General features: G+C 41.9%; 1 protein-coding gene across 1 annotated transcript in view; it reads right to left on the reverse strand.

Annotated features, from left to right (window-relative positions):
- The window catches only part of LOC311582511 (calcium-activated chloride channel regulator 2-like), a 60194-nt gene that overhangs the window by 19704 nt on the left and 23871 nt on the right, over positions 1 to 16619 (reverse strand). The window contains exons 14-17 of the mRNA XM_084755651.1: positions 15934 to 16364; positions 4870 to 5049; positions 1415 to 1555; positions 1008 to 1155 (exon numbers count right to left, since the gene is read on the reverse strand). Of these exons, the coding sequence (XP_084611777.1) occupies positions 1008 to 1155; positions 1415 to 1555; positions 4870 to 5049; positions 15934 to 16364 (900 nt within the window). The remainder of the gene's footprint in view (positions 1 to 1007; positions 1156 to 1414; positions 1556 to 4869; positions 5050 to 15933; positions 16365 to 16619) is intronic.

A 16619-nucleotide genomic window follows, 5' to 3' on the forward strand; every position in this document is an offset into this window, starting at 1 on the left:
CAGGACTGGAATAGAGCAGCTGGATCAGTTAATTCAACACACATATGTTGAGTGATGGGTCAGCAATCTTCTGTTCTGGTTATGGAAGTGATTTAGAATAGTGTAGAACTCAGGGACAATGTTCAGACCTTTCTAAACAGTGAGTAATATGTTGGGGGTAGGGCGTATAGCACCAGGGCTTGCCTTTGTCTTCTTCATAGCCTAAGTTAAGAAAGCCAAGCTAATTCTGGAGGATATTACTCTTTTTTAGATATTAATTTTCAACACTAGTTAGTCAAGAACAATAGTTATTCAATAACTAATTACATTTCTGTATATGTATAAAGCTCTACATATTCTTTGAATATTTCCTTTAAAGATTGCTCTATATAGCTCATATGGACATGACAGAGTTTACTTTTGTAAGAATTGAACTTCTTAAGGGTCTCAGTGTGTAGTCCAGGCTGATCTCATACTCAGGATCCTCCAGAGGGCAGTTACTGGCTTTTGGGAGATGAGAGGATGACAGAAAGATGATCCTGTCTGCTAGTCAAGGAGTGACACACAGGGCCACAGAAACTGGAAGCTTGTTAAAAAAGCATAGCCCGAGACTCTACTGAGTTCTACAGAATCAGGAACCAAGTCCTGATGAATGAGGAACTCCAGTCTGATAAACCCTAGCACACTGTCACCATCTGGTAGCTATCTTATGAACTGCAGGAAGAAGATCTAATTCAGTCATGTCAAGCCCGTAGATCCATAGAAGTCTAATGCTTCATGCCAAACAATTTTACTGCAATCACCTGGCACTATAGTGATTTATAAAGTGAAAATGCCACACCTGTGCGGGCACACAAACCAATGTTAAGTACATGTCTCTGACTCCTTGTTTCAAATGAAAAACCACACTTCGTTAGCTTCATTTTGAGCTTGTCATCTGTAGGCATACTTAGAAAGAGAATAGAGTAGGTGATATATGATTAGTACGTGATGTGCCATTTGCTGGGATGCGTTATCTGAGCGCATACCTTGTGGTCCATACTGAGTCAGCTTCTTTCCTGCTAAGAAGTTAGGAGTCAGGTGAATCCTGATCCCCTTTTCTCCACACGCCCCTACATGCTCAGTGAATGGCTCATCGTCACCTGCAGGGCTAGCTGTTGACACAAGGACATCAGCCTGAAGGACAAAAAAGAGAAGACCACCATAGCATTTCAGCAAGCAATTTGGCCTTGATTGCTTCAGGGGATATAATGTAGAATAAAATGGAATTGTGACAAAATGCCCCAACCAACCAACCAGCCAACCAACCAACCAGCTAACCAACCAACCAACCAACCAGCTAACCAACCAACCAACCAACCAACCAACCAAACAAACAAACAAACAAAAACTATGTCACAGGAGAAAACAGAGATAAAAAAGAATCTGTTCTTACATTTTTGAAGGTTTCGAGTTTTGGCCTCTTATAGTCAGGTTTGGTCATCCAGTTTTCAGGAATCAAAATGGCAACATTCTTGAAGAAAAATCTTTTCCCTGTAGCTTCGAACAGGTATGGAGAGGCCTGCGTCACCATGTCCTGGGAGGAGAGACCATGGTAGCATCATCACAAAAAGGAGACGGAGGTCCGAGTCATTTAAACAGGCATCTGTATTTTCCTTTCAAAAGCCTGGCTGGCTAGCGGACATGGCTTTCTTAGGAACAGCAACAGGTCTTTCTGAGTGTTGTTCACACCACGGAGCAGTGCTGAGCAACACAGACTCTACAGGCAGATGATAATCCTGGCTCGACCACTTCCTGCAGGACATTAGGCACTTTCCAAGCTCCGATTTCACCACTTACGGCATGGGAAATGTTGTTATGACTACCTCAGAAATGGCCTCACACACATGACACTAGGAAGAAGAATGTTTTCTTAGCACTAATTTTTATTCTCAGTCACCTAGTGCCTCCGTTGCATTTGATCTCTTGACCATAAAGTTTAGAGAGGGAAACTTAGAACTGGGGGTATAATTCTTCATGTCTCACAACAGTGGGGGAGAATATGAGACCTGATGCTTGCTGAATCTCATAAAAGTTAAGCTAAATCTAATATTAAACGTTACAACATTCATTTTAGTATAGTATTAAGAGTCAGATTTAAGGAAACAGCATCGTTTAGTATTTGCACATTGTGCATAGCTTTATTTCTAAGAAATGAGGGAGCAGCAGCAGCAAGTGTCCCTGCAGGTTTGCCGGGGTGCGCTGTGACAAGGCAACAGAGGGATTATACCAGTGAGGCTATAGGAAGAAGGCTTTGTGCCAGCTGAGACTGAGAAAGAATGAACGTTAACAAGGAAAGACGAGAGCCCTGGTGTTCTGAGATGGTGAGGGGATGAGAATCAGCGCACGGAGAGGAAGTCGGAAGTAACAGGAATGAGGCCCGGGAGGTGGCCCGTGCCACATGCAGTACAGTGGAGCCATGTCTGGGATGGAGCCAGGAGGGAGCTGAGACACTGCAGACCTTGACTACAAGCAGCAGGTTAAGAACCGTCTATTTCAGTTCAGTGGAATGGAGAACCAGGAATTGGGGTCTGTTTGTTTTAGCAGGAACTGTTATAATACATAGATGCTAGTGGGAAACAATAATGCAAAAAGAGAAGAGGGATGAGCAGAGGAGCAGTGTCCTGGCTGCCCCAGACCTCGGGGAGGAGAGGCTGCTCAGTGGGAGAGGACATGGGCAGAAGATGGCCACCGCCACGGCGCCTGGAGGCCCTTCTCAGCTAATGATGCCGGGCCAAGTTTTGCTCCTGTTCTTCTCAGTGGATAAACTTGAGGAACTTGTTCATTTTCTCCAAGCTCACCCCACTCCCACTTCTAATAGTGGCAGTAACGATGGCCTTTCTAATGTAGGAAGGGTGCTAGTGCTTTGCGTTTCCAATCCCAAAGCCCAGGTTTCAACAATCATGGGGACAACTTACTGGGCTATAATGCTCCCAATTAAAAACAGTAAAAATAAAACCAGCAAATGCTTGATGATTGGGCACAAAGCTGACTATGTTTGAATACTTGACTATAATTAATTACACTCACGAAATGTGACTATTTGAAGTGCCAGCAGCACGAAGTAAAAGCTCTTGTCCTCCTGTTTTAATAGAGACATGTGCCATCTGTTCTGCATTCTGAGAGCATGACATCATATCCACATACACTTAAACTCTGCCTGGGAGAAGGGTGGGGGCTGGGCATTGATTATTGGGCGGGCCCAGCCTTCCCTAAGGACAAGCACAGAACATTGTTGACGGCTGGATCCCTGCTACCTGACATAATACAGTTGCTTTGCAAATATTTGTTATATAAATGAATAGAAGGCTGATTTACTGACTGAGCAAGTTGTTATGACAAGTGACAAGTTGGTACAGTAACGCCAGGACAGCTAGTACTTGGACTCTGTGCATTGAAGAGACACTTCAAAATACTCTCATTTTTATTTGTGTACTGTGTGTGTGTGTGTGTGTGTGTGTGTGTGTGTGTGTGTGTGTGTATGTGAGAGAGAGAGAGAGAGAGAGACAGACAGACAGACAGACAGACAGACAGAGACAGAGAGACAGAGACAGAGACAGAGACAGAGACAGAGACAGAGACAGAGACAGACAGACAGACAGACAGAGCCAATGCCTTCACCTTTGTGCTCACTGGTGAGCTTTCCAGGATCCCACAAATAGTTTCCATCCAATTGTCATACAGATAGCCACTAAACAAAATTAAAGTCATGAATGTAGGAAAGGGACTCTGAGAGGGTGTTGTTGATGGGGATGGGAGAGTGTGCAGGGTGGCTACTAATCAGAATATACTATATGCATTATGAAATTGTCAAAGAAGAAAATTAATTTTTAAAATGAGAAAGAAATGTTAAAAATGATAAATGACCACATATTGCTTAATAATAAAATGCACAAACAAAATTAAACTAATATATGAAAAGGAACAGATAAAAACATTAAAAAATTTAAAAATACGATAAAGTAAAGGTTTTGCTAAAACAGAAACAAACCAGAGGTACCTGGAACCCAGTGACAGCAGCTACAGTTTATTAAGCTCCTACTATGTCCTAGGTGCTATTGCTCTCTTTTCATGTTCCTCATGGGGCTCTGTGAAAGAGCTACTTCTTTTCACCATGTCCCACAGCAGGGCCCCCCCATTCCGTAGTGCCGCCTTAGGGTGTGCTATGAGCAGACTGAGGACTCCAGGGTGGTGGGTTAGAAAATGTTTCCATCTTACTTTTGTTCTCTACCATTGGGGAAGTCAGTTTGGATGACACTTCCAGCTCTTCCAGGATAAGAAGAAGTGATGATGTGAACCCCTACCCCATCCCCCACACCTGTGGCAGCCCTGAGCCCACCCCTTGCTTCCAGGTTAAAAAGATGCAGGGCCTCTGCCCCTTGGAAGGGTCCTCTTTAAGTTAAAGCTTGCACCTCAGGGTTCTAGTTAGTATCAGAGGTTGGTTCCAAGTAGGCTAAGAAGAGGGTCTAATATGTGCTGGAAAGGAATTACGCTCTGTGCAGTTACCAGTATCTGCTGAACGTAGCTGAGTTTGCCTTTGTATAGAGCAAAATGCTTTTCAGCAACAACCTACAGGCAGTAAACACAGATGCCCTTTGCTCAGTGCCAACATTGCTAAGTCAGAGTTACGTGCGCTGCATTTACCTGGTTTCTCATAAAAATCCTAGTGGGTAAAGAGTTATTGTTTTCCTTATAGAGGTAAAGGATCTGAGATCCAGACATAAAAATATCCTGCCAAGCCAAGCAACTGGAGCAAGACAAATCATGTTCTCTTTATCAGAATATTATGCGTATTGAGGATTTATCAGCCAGAAATTGCCAAGGCACAGGTAGTGGCCTCCTAGAACGCACCTTTATCTGCTGGATGAGGCCTTCATCTTCTGGCACATTGTGGTCAATGGCGATGACGATGCCTTCATAGCCATTGTTTTTGAGCTGGATGAGGGAATTGCTCAGGACGCCTTCCAGAAGGTGGAGGACCAAGAGGAAGACAGGACTCTTCAACGGTCCCATCACGCAGACTTCCCTCTGCTAAGGGTTGGTTGTAGAAGTGTCTTTACTACTATATATATATATATACACACACACACACACACACACACACACACACACACACACGAACCAGAGACACAGTTTTCTCAACTTATCAATGGTGATTTATTATAGGTCTTTAACCTCTTGACCGTAATGGTTCTTTACCACATTTGTCTACAATATAAGAGGAACTATTATTTAAAACCCAACTGTGTACTTTTCAGTGTTTCTATTTTAAAAGGAATGTTTGGCTTGCTTCGGGCTGTGCCAGATGCTTGAGCAAGGGTGGGGGAGCCTACATCCTGTTCCCCAGAAACACTTATGGCAGAAAAGCAGGCTAGCCATTGGGAGGTCTGTTTACCTACAAATATTTGTCTAGTCAGGGACGCTGACCCACCCACAACCGCTCCTGAACCCCACCTTCCCAGCTTGACTTCGATGCACTTAAGTAAGCCTTTGTTTCCTGTAAGGCATTGCAGCAGTTTCACTGTTATCCTCAGTGATACTGGAGCAAGCTCAGCATCCCTCGGCATGCTCCTTATACACCAAAAGCATCAGTGAGTAATTCAGATGGTACTCAATATTTCACACTCTAGAGAAAAAGTAAAACTTCTACTCTGCAAAACTAACCTCCTCCAATTCCCTCAGTGCCCCCTTTGCTTCTCTATCCCACGTCTCCTACCAGGCAGTAAAGTTTAAACCAACAGTTCTGCTGAAACTAAATGTCACCCTGAAACATGAATTATGGAGGACCGGATACCACATAGATTCTCCCAAGCTCATAAAACTTCAGATAAAAGCCCAAAGTGGCCCACCATACTCCTGACTTCACATTACTTGGAAATAGCTTTTTATCCAAACTTAGTTTGGTCTTCAGGTAGATAAAGGCATCAATTTTACCTTGTCTGTCCATTCTCCTTGACAGTTGGCTTGTAACAATTTAGAAGTGACATTATTTTTTTTAAAAGATTTATTTATTTATTAACTATACAGTGCTCTGCCTGCATGTACACCTGCATGCCAGAAGAGGACATGAGATCACATTATAGAGGGTTGTGAGCCACCATGTGGTTGCTGGGGATTGAACTCAGGACCTCTGGAGGAGCAGTCAGTGCCCTTAACCTCTGAGCCATCTCTGCAGCCCCAACAATTTAGTATTTCCTGGTAACACAATACTAAACAATGGAAGACAAAGAATTGCAGTAGAGCTTTAAAGTGCCTGTCCAGATGATTCACAGTCCATGTTCATTTGAAAACATGAATGCAGTTGTCATACACACTAAGCTGAGATTCTAGGCCAGAGAGACGACTCTGCAGAAAGGCTCTTGCTGTGGCGCCTACTCTTGATCCTTGGAACCCTCATAGTGAAAGAACAAAAGACTCCTGCATGTTATCCTCTGACTTCTACATACATGCCTTGGCATGTGTGCGCAACACACACACACACACACACACACACACACACACACACACACTCACACACTCATGTAAGAAACATAGATTCTAAAATATCTGTCTCATATGTAGGTTTAGCCTATTATCCCTAGAAAACAGGCTGCAAGGTAAGTTTAGGGTCTATTTGAGGGTTATTCCTGTATAAGTAGAGGAAGGGAAACTGAGTCATGGAGGAACAGGAAGCAGTAAGAAGAGAAGCTACTAAGTTGGCTAATGCTATACAGTGGGAGACCGGGCAAGCCAGGCTGCAGCTATCCTGTCCCACCTTGGGTGCGTGTCCTATAAGGAGCAGGACTGAGAAGCCATACCTGAAAGAAGCACTCAGTAGAGTGAGAGTAAGCTTTGCTTCCTGCTCATGTCCACCACGGTCCACTACTGTGGGCTGTGTGCTCATGTCCACCATGGTCCACTCCCCTGGGCTGCCTGCTCATCTGCACCATGGTCCACCTGAAGATTCACTAAGATGAATCTGCTATGTTCCCTATGATAAGCCAATTTTGAACTGCTCAGATTGACTCTCATCATATTTTGTTCCAATGCTATGTAATAAAGAGGTTGCAGTTGTATGCATGTAGCTTGTGTGCACTTGTGTGTGTGCACGTGTATGTGCGTGCATGCGTGCGTGCGTGTGTGTGTGTGTGTGTGTGTGTGTGTGTGTGTGTGTGTGTGTATACAAGCTAAGGTAAAGGGCAATTTCCTACACTATGGAAGTAGGAGAATGTTGTAAGTGTGCTGTCAAAATAATAGACAGATACATCAGTGTCTTTCTGAAACATCAAAAGTTAACTTAACAGAGTTAAACTGACAGGCTACATCAGTTCTACTGGATATGGTTTATTAAGTTGTCCTGATTTTTCTTGAGTCTATGGGTGTCCACAACCACAAGCTCTGTAACTTCCATCTTAATTACTAATGTTAACTCTCAGATCACATGCTGCACTTCACATGGTAATATACCCATAGCTATGTATTCCAGAGTGGCTACAAATGGCTTAAAGTGGCCACACAGAAAACAAAACAGTCTCATCAAGGCAGAGTTGGAGAGCTGCTACAGAGACAGAGTCACTGAAGATGCTTAGACAAGATGCTAACAAACCCACTGAAGAGCTTATAGACACTGAGGCGGTGAGGTAGAGAATCTTTCAGGTGAGTCACAGGACCAGATGTAAGTGCACAAATGGATGGATGGATGGATAATAGATGGATCGATGGATGGACAGATAGCAATTAAAGTGGGTCTTGTCTATTCTCCACTGTTGAGTGGAGAGTGGGGACTGACTTTCACACGAACTCTGGTGCCCCATATTTGACCACGTCCCCTGGATGGGGAGGCTTGGTGGCACCCAGAGGAAGGATAGCAGGCTACCAAAAAGAGACTTGATACCCTATGAGCATATACAGGAGGTAGAGGTCTCCCTCAGTCACAGTCATAGGGGAGGGGAGTAAGGGGAAAATGGGAGGGAGGGAGGAATGGGAGGATCCGAGAGATGGGCTAACAACTAAGATGTAATATGAATAAATTAATAAAATATTAAAAAATAAATACATAAAAAATAATAAAGTGGGTCTTGTCAAACAGAGGGGATTGCTGACTGAAGCCCCTTGGGGACATTCAAGGAGTTTTCTGCTAGTCTGTCCCTTGATACATGCCCCAGGTTAGTAGGTGACAGGTTAATGGTTAGATCACCATTGCTGTGTTAGGTGTCCCTCATTTTGTGGGATCCTTGTGAGGGTGTTGTATCTTGTGCATCTGATACAGTCAATGAGTTCATGCACCCAGTTTTCCTGAGGTGGTGGACCCTTTAGTTGCACTGTCCTTGCTGCATTTGCTGATGGCAGTGGCTTCTGTGAGATGGCCTCACTCTGTGTATGTGCCTTCACAGACTGATTTCGCCTTCCAGCTGGCCCCAGTTACAGTTTTCTCACCAATGACCCAGCAGGCTTTTCTAAAATTCCCTCAGGTAAATGGCCTGGCCTGGCCTGACATGGCCACCACGGTGTTGGCTGTGGCTGGTGTTCTGATCTCTGTGGTACCCAGAGATCAGATGCACAAAGGCCTTCGCTCAGACAAAGAGCTACAACACAGCACCTGGGATCTGACTTTGCAAGCCAGTCCCCATAAGTCAGACAACACAGATCTCAAGGGCAGGGAGTTATTGTTCTGGGGGACAATCTTTGCAGCCTCCCTGGCCTCTCTTCTCTGAAGCCATCATCTACATGAAAATGACTGTTCTGACCTCTGTTGCAGTGCTGGGTCACTTTGCCTGGCTTTGAATGTCTCATGAGCATGCATGAACTCACATTATGAAATTCTGTGCCTGGCTACTGTGACACAACATGTTCTATGTGAAATTCAGCCATGTTGTTTTAAGTGGCAGTGATATGTTCTCTTACCATCATATTCTTTCTAATAATGTGCCCCAGTTCTTTTCCCACCTGTTGTTGTTACTAAACTTTTGTATTGTTTCCAGCTGGGCCTAATATGGCGGAAATTGTCATAGAAGCATCACGTTCAGTTGCATGTATTTTAAAATCTGAACTGCTGTGTCTTAGAGTGAAATATATCTAGTGTCAAACTGTCCTTTGACCAACACTCCAGTCAGAACTTCAGTCTTCTTGATGGGAGGCGACTTCCTTGTAGGAACTAGTCTGAACTTGAATGCAGCTAAGATAGCTTTGGGAAAATCCCTTGCTTGGCGATTGTTTAGCCCCAATGTCTTATCTCCCTGGCCAGTCTTAAGTAATAATCTGGTCAAGTCAGGTTGGACAGAAACTCCTTATTCTTTGTGCTTCATCATAGTCAGTGCTCAGCCACTGACCTCACCTGTTCCTCGGTGGAAATTTCCACCTATCCTCCTTGGAGGGGCAGTTAGGAATATTCTCTCTTCCCCGCAGCTACACTCCATTGCAACGGCAGCTGCACGAATTGCCACAGCCCCTCACAGCATCTTAAATGTTTATTTCTAGAATGTCTCAGTGGGAGGGACTTGTCAGTGTTTTTTTTTATGGTTTCATTGTAAAATTGTTTATTGCTGCTATATACAAACATGCTACATTTTACATACAGGCCTTAGCTTCAGCGATCTTGACAAATTCACTGGTTTCTAGCAATTTATGTATTTGTTGTCGGTGTATATGTGAACGATCATGTCACTTGTGAGTGGTGAATGTTTAGTGATTTTAAAATCTTGCAGCATTTGATATTTCATTTTCATGCACTACTAAGGACCTCCAGTGTGATAATTAAGATGTATAGGAAGAATGAATATCTCTCCTGCTTTGCCCAATTTCAGGATGAGCCTTCAGAAAACATTTCATGTATCATCATGAAGCACACTATTATCAGAGATATTTTGTAGCTGCCTGTTCATGATCGAGGCCAGACTCACAACACAATGAGTTCCAAAGTAGCCCGGGCTACAGTGTGAGACCCTGTCACAGCCGGCCAACAAAGCAGGGTCATGAGTAAGTCCTGAATGCTATGTGATACTTCTGAATAGCTACTACGATGAGGACATCATTTTCCTCTTTGTCCTGGTTATACACAGTTACACTGATTGGTTCTGAGTGTTAAATTACTCTTGTATCTTAGAATAAATTCCACTTGATCATGGTGTAATATCTTCTTAACCTTACTAATATTTTGTTAAGAATCCTAGCTCTCATGTTCAGGTGACAGACTGGCATGTTCTCGCCCCTTCCTGTAATACCCTGGACAGCCAAGCTTGCTCCCATCTCACATGTGTCCTTCAGAAGTCATGACTCTTCTAGTCACTGGGATGGTTTGTATGATTATTTCTAGTTCATTGCGTTTTGGTTAGATTATTCTTGTACCTTCACCATCTATGTTCTGAAATCACATATTTTAATTATCACTTATTTCTAAATACTTTCTAATTCTGATTTTGGATTCTTTTTAGCCTGTGAACTAAATAGAGGCGTGCTGCTTAATTTCCAGCCATTTAAGACGTCTCTAACTGATCTTTCGCTGATTTGTAGTTTAATTTCACCGTAGTTGGAAAACGTGCCTGGAGACTTACTTTTTTTTAAATGTATTTGTTAATGTGTTTGTGATTCTGAGTGTGTATGTGAACCTGTGACCTGTGTATGTTCATGTGTATACGGGGGTCAGAGGTTTGACATCCAGTGTGTTCCCTGATTGTGCCACACTTTGTTTTTGGAGACAGGGTCTCTTTCTGAATCTGAAGCTTATAGATTTTGCTAGATTGGCTAGGCAGCAACCTGCCCACCTCAGAATCCTCCTGTTCCTCCAGCCCACATGTACAGTGCTGGGCTTAGAAGCACGGCCCACTACACTGTTAGGTAGGAGTCCAGACTCGGTCTTCATGTTTGTGTGATGAGCCCTTTGCTGATTGCATTGTTTCCCACAGCCCATAGTGGGGCATTTAAATCCTTTAAAATTTGTCAAGACTTGCATTTTCCATCAGCTCATGGTCTGTTTTGGTAAAATACTTCATATTCATTTGAAGAAAATGTGTATTCTGCAATTGCTGGGTATATTTTTCTGTATATGTCAGTTGAGCCAGGATCAAGTCTTCTCTGTTTCATTAATTTGTGTCTTCTTGTTCTTTTAGTTACTGGGGTAAAAATGTTGGGAAAAAAGCCAATTTATGATTGCAGATTTCCCTCTCTCTATTCCTTCATGTTAAATTTCACTTTAAATGTATTTCAAGCTATAATATTTGGTGCATACAAGCTTAATAGTATTACATAATCATCTCTACAATATATATTTCCTATTTATAACAACTCTACTTCCATTATGACTTTTTATATTATTTATATTCTATTATTGTTTTTAGTACTGAAAGATTTAAAATCAAAACAGCTATAGCATGGCTAGCACGATGCCTGGCACTTTCAATTAATTCAATAAAATGGTCTTTATACCATTCATTTATTTCTATTTAGCCATCACTTGGTTTTGGAAGAATAGATGTGAGAGTAGCCAACAGGTTGAAGCAAGCTAGGGGTCCATATCAGACCCTAGTAAGAAAGAATGGGTTAATATAAGATGTCAATGTTAAGGAGAGAGCTCAAACCTGTTTGTCACACAGGGCCTTGGTATGACCCCTGCTCCACTTCCCTCATTTCAGCTTCGCTGAGAGTGCCAACAATCCCTCAGAAGAAAGCACCTAAGCACTGACGGTGGAGAAATGTGCAGATGTTTTGAAAGGGACTAGCCATCAAAGTTTACATGTGCAGTTTTAACATAGCAATTCCACTTTTGAGAATCTAGCTTACGAACACACTGGGTTAACGACTTCTCATATATGAGAGACAAGCTCACATAGATTTGTGAAATTATATGTAAAAGCATGTCTCACAAAGCCTTCCTTACATTAGTGAGACTTTGAATGGACTAAATGTCTATTAATAACATAATCTTATTTAACATTTACTTTATCATATCTTATTTATCGATCTGCAATGTTTATAATAATATACTTTTTGTAATAGAAAAGATTATGAATAAGAAGTACTGAACTAGAGACTGTTTTGAAACCCTAACCTGTTAATGTAAGAATGGTCATCATGTCTTCTTTATTGATGCTCTAGTCTCTCTCTTTTTCTTTATTCTACATCCACTTTCTTCATCTGTTATCTTATTCATGCTCTTCTTCCCAGGGAGAATTAAGGTCATGCCGATTTACACGTTATACCTTTTGGAGTTTTGTTCGTTCATATTGCATCTGCTTCACAGAACCAGGAAGATAAAAAGTGATCTCCCACTGACTGCCCTGCTGTGTTCTGCTGTCTCCAGCCAATTGTCATCCAAAAGCAGCTTCTTGATAAGACCAACAGACTGCAGCTGGGAAGGGAAGTAAAATTAGCTGCCATCTGGGGCCCTCTCCACCCATCCCAGGAACCATCTTGCTGATAAGAGCATTCCAATCCAAGGGCACTTAGGCATAATGGATGAGGAATTTATTTGGGCCCCTACGGACAAACTGGAGCCTCCTCCGTGCATATGTGTGCAGGTCCCTGAGAGCGTGTTTGTCATCATTTCCTTTGTGACCTGTGTCCCTAACGCTTTTATTTTATTTCTTCTGTCTTCCTGTCTCACTTGTATGCTGCGGCTTCCTACAACATATACAAGAAGGATTCTCTCAGGTGTCGTCACTCCTCTGATTTCACATCTGCCTTAATTCCCCGTGTACTGCATTCACAGATCTTAACACATAATATGGCACCCACCCAAATGTATATTGCATACTATTCTTTATTTCCTTTCTAAAAATAGCTTTACTAAAATATTTATGTGTCATGCAGTTCGCCCTTTTAAACTGTGCAATCCAGCGGCTTTCAGTTTTTTGAGAGTTGGCGAGCCACTGACACAATCAACTATACATTTTGTAAGAATTTTATTTTACTTACTCACTTAACATCCTCCCTCCTCTCCTCACAGTCCCACCTTCCGTCCCTCTTCTCCCATTCCCCCTCCCCTACTCCTCAGAAAAAGGGAAAGCCTTCCCCACTACCCACCCACCCCTGCACATCCAGTTGAATCAGGACTAAGTGTATCCTCTTTCGCTGAGGTCAGGCAAGGCATCCCTGCCAGGAGGGCATGATCAGAAAGCAGGTAACAGAGTCCATGTCAGAGACAGCCTCTGCTCCCCTTACTAGGGGACCCAAATAAAGTCTAAGCTGCCCATCAGTTACACCATATGTAGAGGGCCTAGGTCCATTCCACGCATGGTCCTTGCATGGTCCTTTAGTTTCGACAAGACCCCTGGGCCCAGGTTAGTTGACTCTCTTGGTTTTCTTGGGGAGTTCTTATTCCATCCCCACCACTATCCTTAAGTCCTTCCCCTCCCTCTTCCACAAGGGTCCTCACACTCTGCCTGATGCTTTGCTGTGATGTCTCCTTAGCATCTAGTTCAATCTGTTGCTAGGTGGACGCTCTCAGAGGACAGCTATGTGAGGCTCTCATATCCAAGCATAACAGTGTATTACTGGTAGTGACAGGTCGGCTGTCTCCCATAGAATGGGTCTTAGGTTGGGCCAGGCATTGGTTGGACATTTCCTCAATCTCTCTGCTCTATCTTTATCCCTGCACATCTTGTAAGAAGGGTAAATTTTTGGATCAAAGTTTTTTTGTGAGTGTGTTGGTGTTCCTCTTCTTCCACTAGAAGTACTGTCTGAGATTCTATCTTATACCTGTGAGAACATCCAAGATCAAAGACTCAAGTGACAGCACATGCTGGCAAGGATGTGGGGCAAGAGGCGCACTCCTCCATTGCTGGTGTCAGTGCAAACTTGTACAACCACTTTGGAAATCAATCTGGCAGTTTCTCAGGAAGTTGAAAACTGAGTGCCCTTACCAAATTTTTGTTTAAGATGTTCTCACATATCACTGAAATTTCTTTCATCAGAGGAGCAATTTAAACTTTCCTACTCATAGTTGGTGTTTGGAAAGCAGAATGAAAAATTCCCTGAACTGTTTGTTGTCCCTGACACCCCATTGCTGGGCACTCCCCATCTTGGTCACTAAGCTGGATACCTCAACCTCATCCAGGTTAGACCATCCCACTTCTAAGTCCCCTCTTTCACTGGCATCCCTGGGGCATTTTCACTTAGAAAGGAAAGGAATAAGGAGCCTTCATATTTAGGGGTAGAATTAAAATAGAGAAACCATCACATCTTAGACTTTTCTTTGATAGGACTTTATTATTAATATTATTATTACTGCCTCAATTTATTTGTTCGCTATTGTTCTGTTTAGATTTCTTATTTCCTCATTATTTGATCATGGAAGAGAAATTATCCATTCTTCAAATCTTATGTTTATTGATTTTTGCTCTAAGGAATTTTTCACTGCTGAAGCTAAGACGTTGAAGTTTCCTTCCATTGGCCCATTGTGGTTTGTCTCTCTCTTCAGAACTGTAAATCTTTTCATTATATATGATCCTGTCTTCAAAGTGTCTCCTACTTTTTCTGTAGTACCAATCATGAACTTATTTAATTTTTCATACGTTTTATTTTCTTTAGGATTCCCACTGTTTTCTTTCTTACTTTCTTTGAGTTTTTAATTGCTTATTTTAAGTCAACATTACTTTCCACAATATCCACATTAATTTACAGAGCCTTCAATATACATCTGGTGCCTAGAAAAACACACTCAGCTACGAATGTTTATATCGAGGCTATTTAGACTCATTCGAGCTCATCTCTGACACAGGGGATATTTTCACCCTCGTGTATCTCCGTGTGCCTGAATTTATTTATTTACTTAGTATTTCTTTTTTATTGACAATATATTTTTTTCTCATACAGTACATCCTGAGTACAGTTTCCCCTCACTTTACTCTTCCCAGTCCTTGCACACCTTCTCTCTCATCTGGATACATTCCTTTCCTGTCTCTCACTAGGAAAGAACAGGCTTCTAAGGGAGAACAACCAGACATAACAAAATAAAATATAAGATAAAACAAATATCATCACATTTAAGTTGGACAAGACAAACCAACAGGGAGAAAAGAGCCCAAGAGAAGGCACAAGAATCAGAGACCCACTCATTCATACACTCAGGAGTCTCATAAAGACTTTTCTCCTTGCTTCTAAATGCCTTTCCGTCCATGGCTTTGAAATATAATATTTCATTATTGTATTATTTTAAATATATTACTATTATTTCAGAATAATGTCTTTTCTCCTTTTCTTGAAGCCTCGTGAGAGCTGAAGTCATTTTTATTCAATTATTTCCAAGGCAATAACTTAGAAAATTGCTTCAATGGTATTAAAACTTTACAAACAATAAGCTCAGGAGACTCTGTTATAGATCAGTACCAAGGAGCAAGGACAACAACCATGTTCTAAGGTCTCCTCTCATGATGAGAAAAGATGTCTGAGCACTAGTGGTGGGATGTGAGCCATAGTGCATTTAACAAAGACAAGACATAAAGTGGGGACCTTGTCCAGTAAACAGCTTAGTTGTCAGTTATAAACATACATTTCTGTCTGCACAGATAGAGATGAGAAATTAGTCAAAGTAATACTGTTTCTTCCTACAGACAGATACACTGCCTAGTTCAGACCCAACCTCCTTTTCTGGGCCCAGAACTTTTTTTTTCTGACTTCAATAAAACAAGCTTTTCTTGACTCAGATTTTATTTTGCGCTTATCTTGAACAATATTCTTTTTATTATTATTTTTTTCCGTAATGGGAACCTTATACTGTATTTTAACCCTTTCTCCAAAATGAGTATTCAAAGATTTTTTTTTTTTAAATTTGGCAGGGGGCAGGGGAGCATCTATCTGCTATGAAAAAATCCTGAACCATATTATAGAAAAGCCCAAACGCTGAAGCTAACTTTATTTTTGTTGGCATTTCTTATGAATGTAAAGGTCATGGGCATCCTATCTAAGAAGGAAGGTATTATGCATATTTGTTCATAGGAATTTTGTTTCATTCTCGTTCCTTAATGCTCTCGTCTTCCTGTTTAAGGTGCAATGTGCTACAACTGTAATAAGGCAAATGCTTGCTATCAAAGCCAGTGTTGTTAGAACTCTCTTCAGCACCAGACCATCTCTGCTATGTACAGGAGCAGAGTTTTGGGGTACAGACAAGGACACCAAGGCAATGTTTGACACAGCTGACTTGAGGGCGTTCCGGTCCACGGCGCTCACGGCCACATACACCATGGCGGTGTCTTGGTTTTCTTCACCAGCTTCCTCTTCAAGTTCACTGGTGACAAGCTTGGGCGAGACTGTAAATGTCTCCCTGGCCCCAGCTTGCTGAGGAACCAGCTCTGATGTGTTCACTAAAATGGCGCTGTCAAAGTCATCTCGAATAACCTGTAGACTTTTACTCATTCTTATTTCATAGCTTGCAGCTGAAATGTAAAAAAAAAAAAAAAAAAAAAAAAAAAAAAAAAAAAAAAGACATGGGAAAGCTTAGTCTCTTTCAATAAGTTTTTTAGTTTATAGAAAATTAGTAATGAAAACAGCCACCGGAAGTCAGACTATCAAGGAATATACAAGTGAAAACATACTAAATACCATGCCATAGTGTGAAGACTCATACCAAAATCTGAGCTGGGAGGACTTGCTCTTTGTTTTTGAAAGCAAGATGCAGCATAATCAAGATG

The sequence above is a fragment of the Acomys minous genome, assembly GCF_964271855.1.
Source record: "Acomys minous genome assembly, chromosome: 14".
Taxonomy (NCBI): domain Eukaryota; kingdom Metazoa; phylum Chordata; class Mammalia; order Rodentia; family Muridae; genus Acomys; species Acomys minous.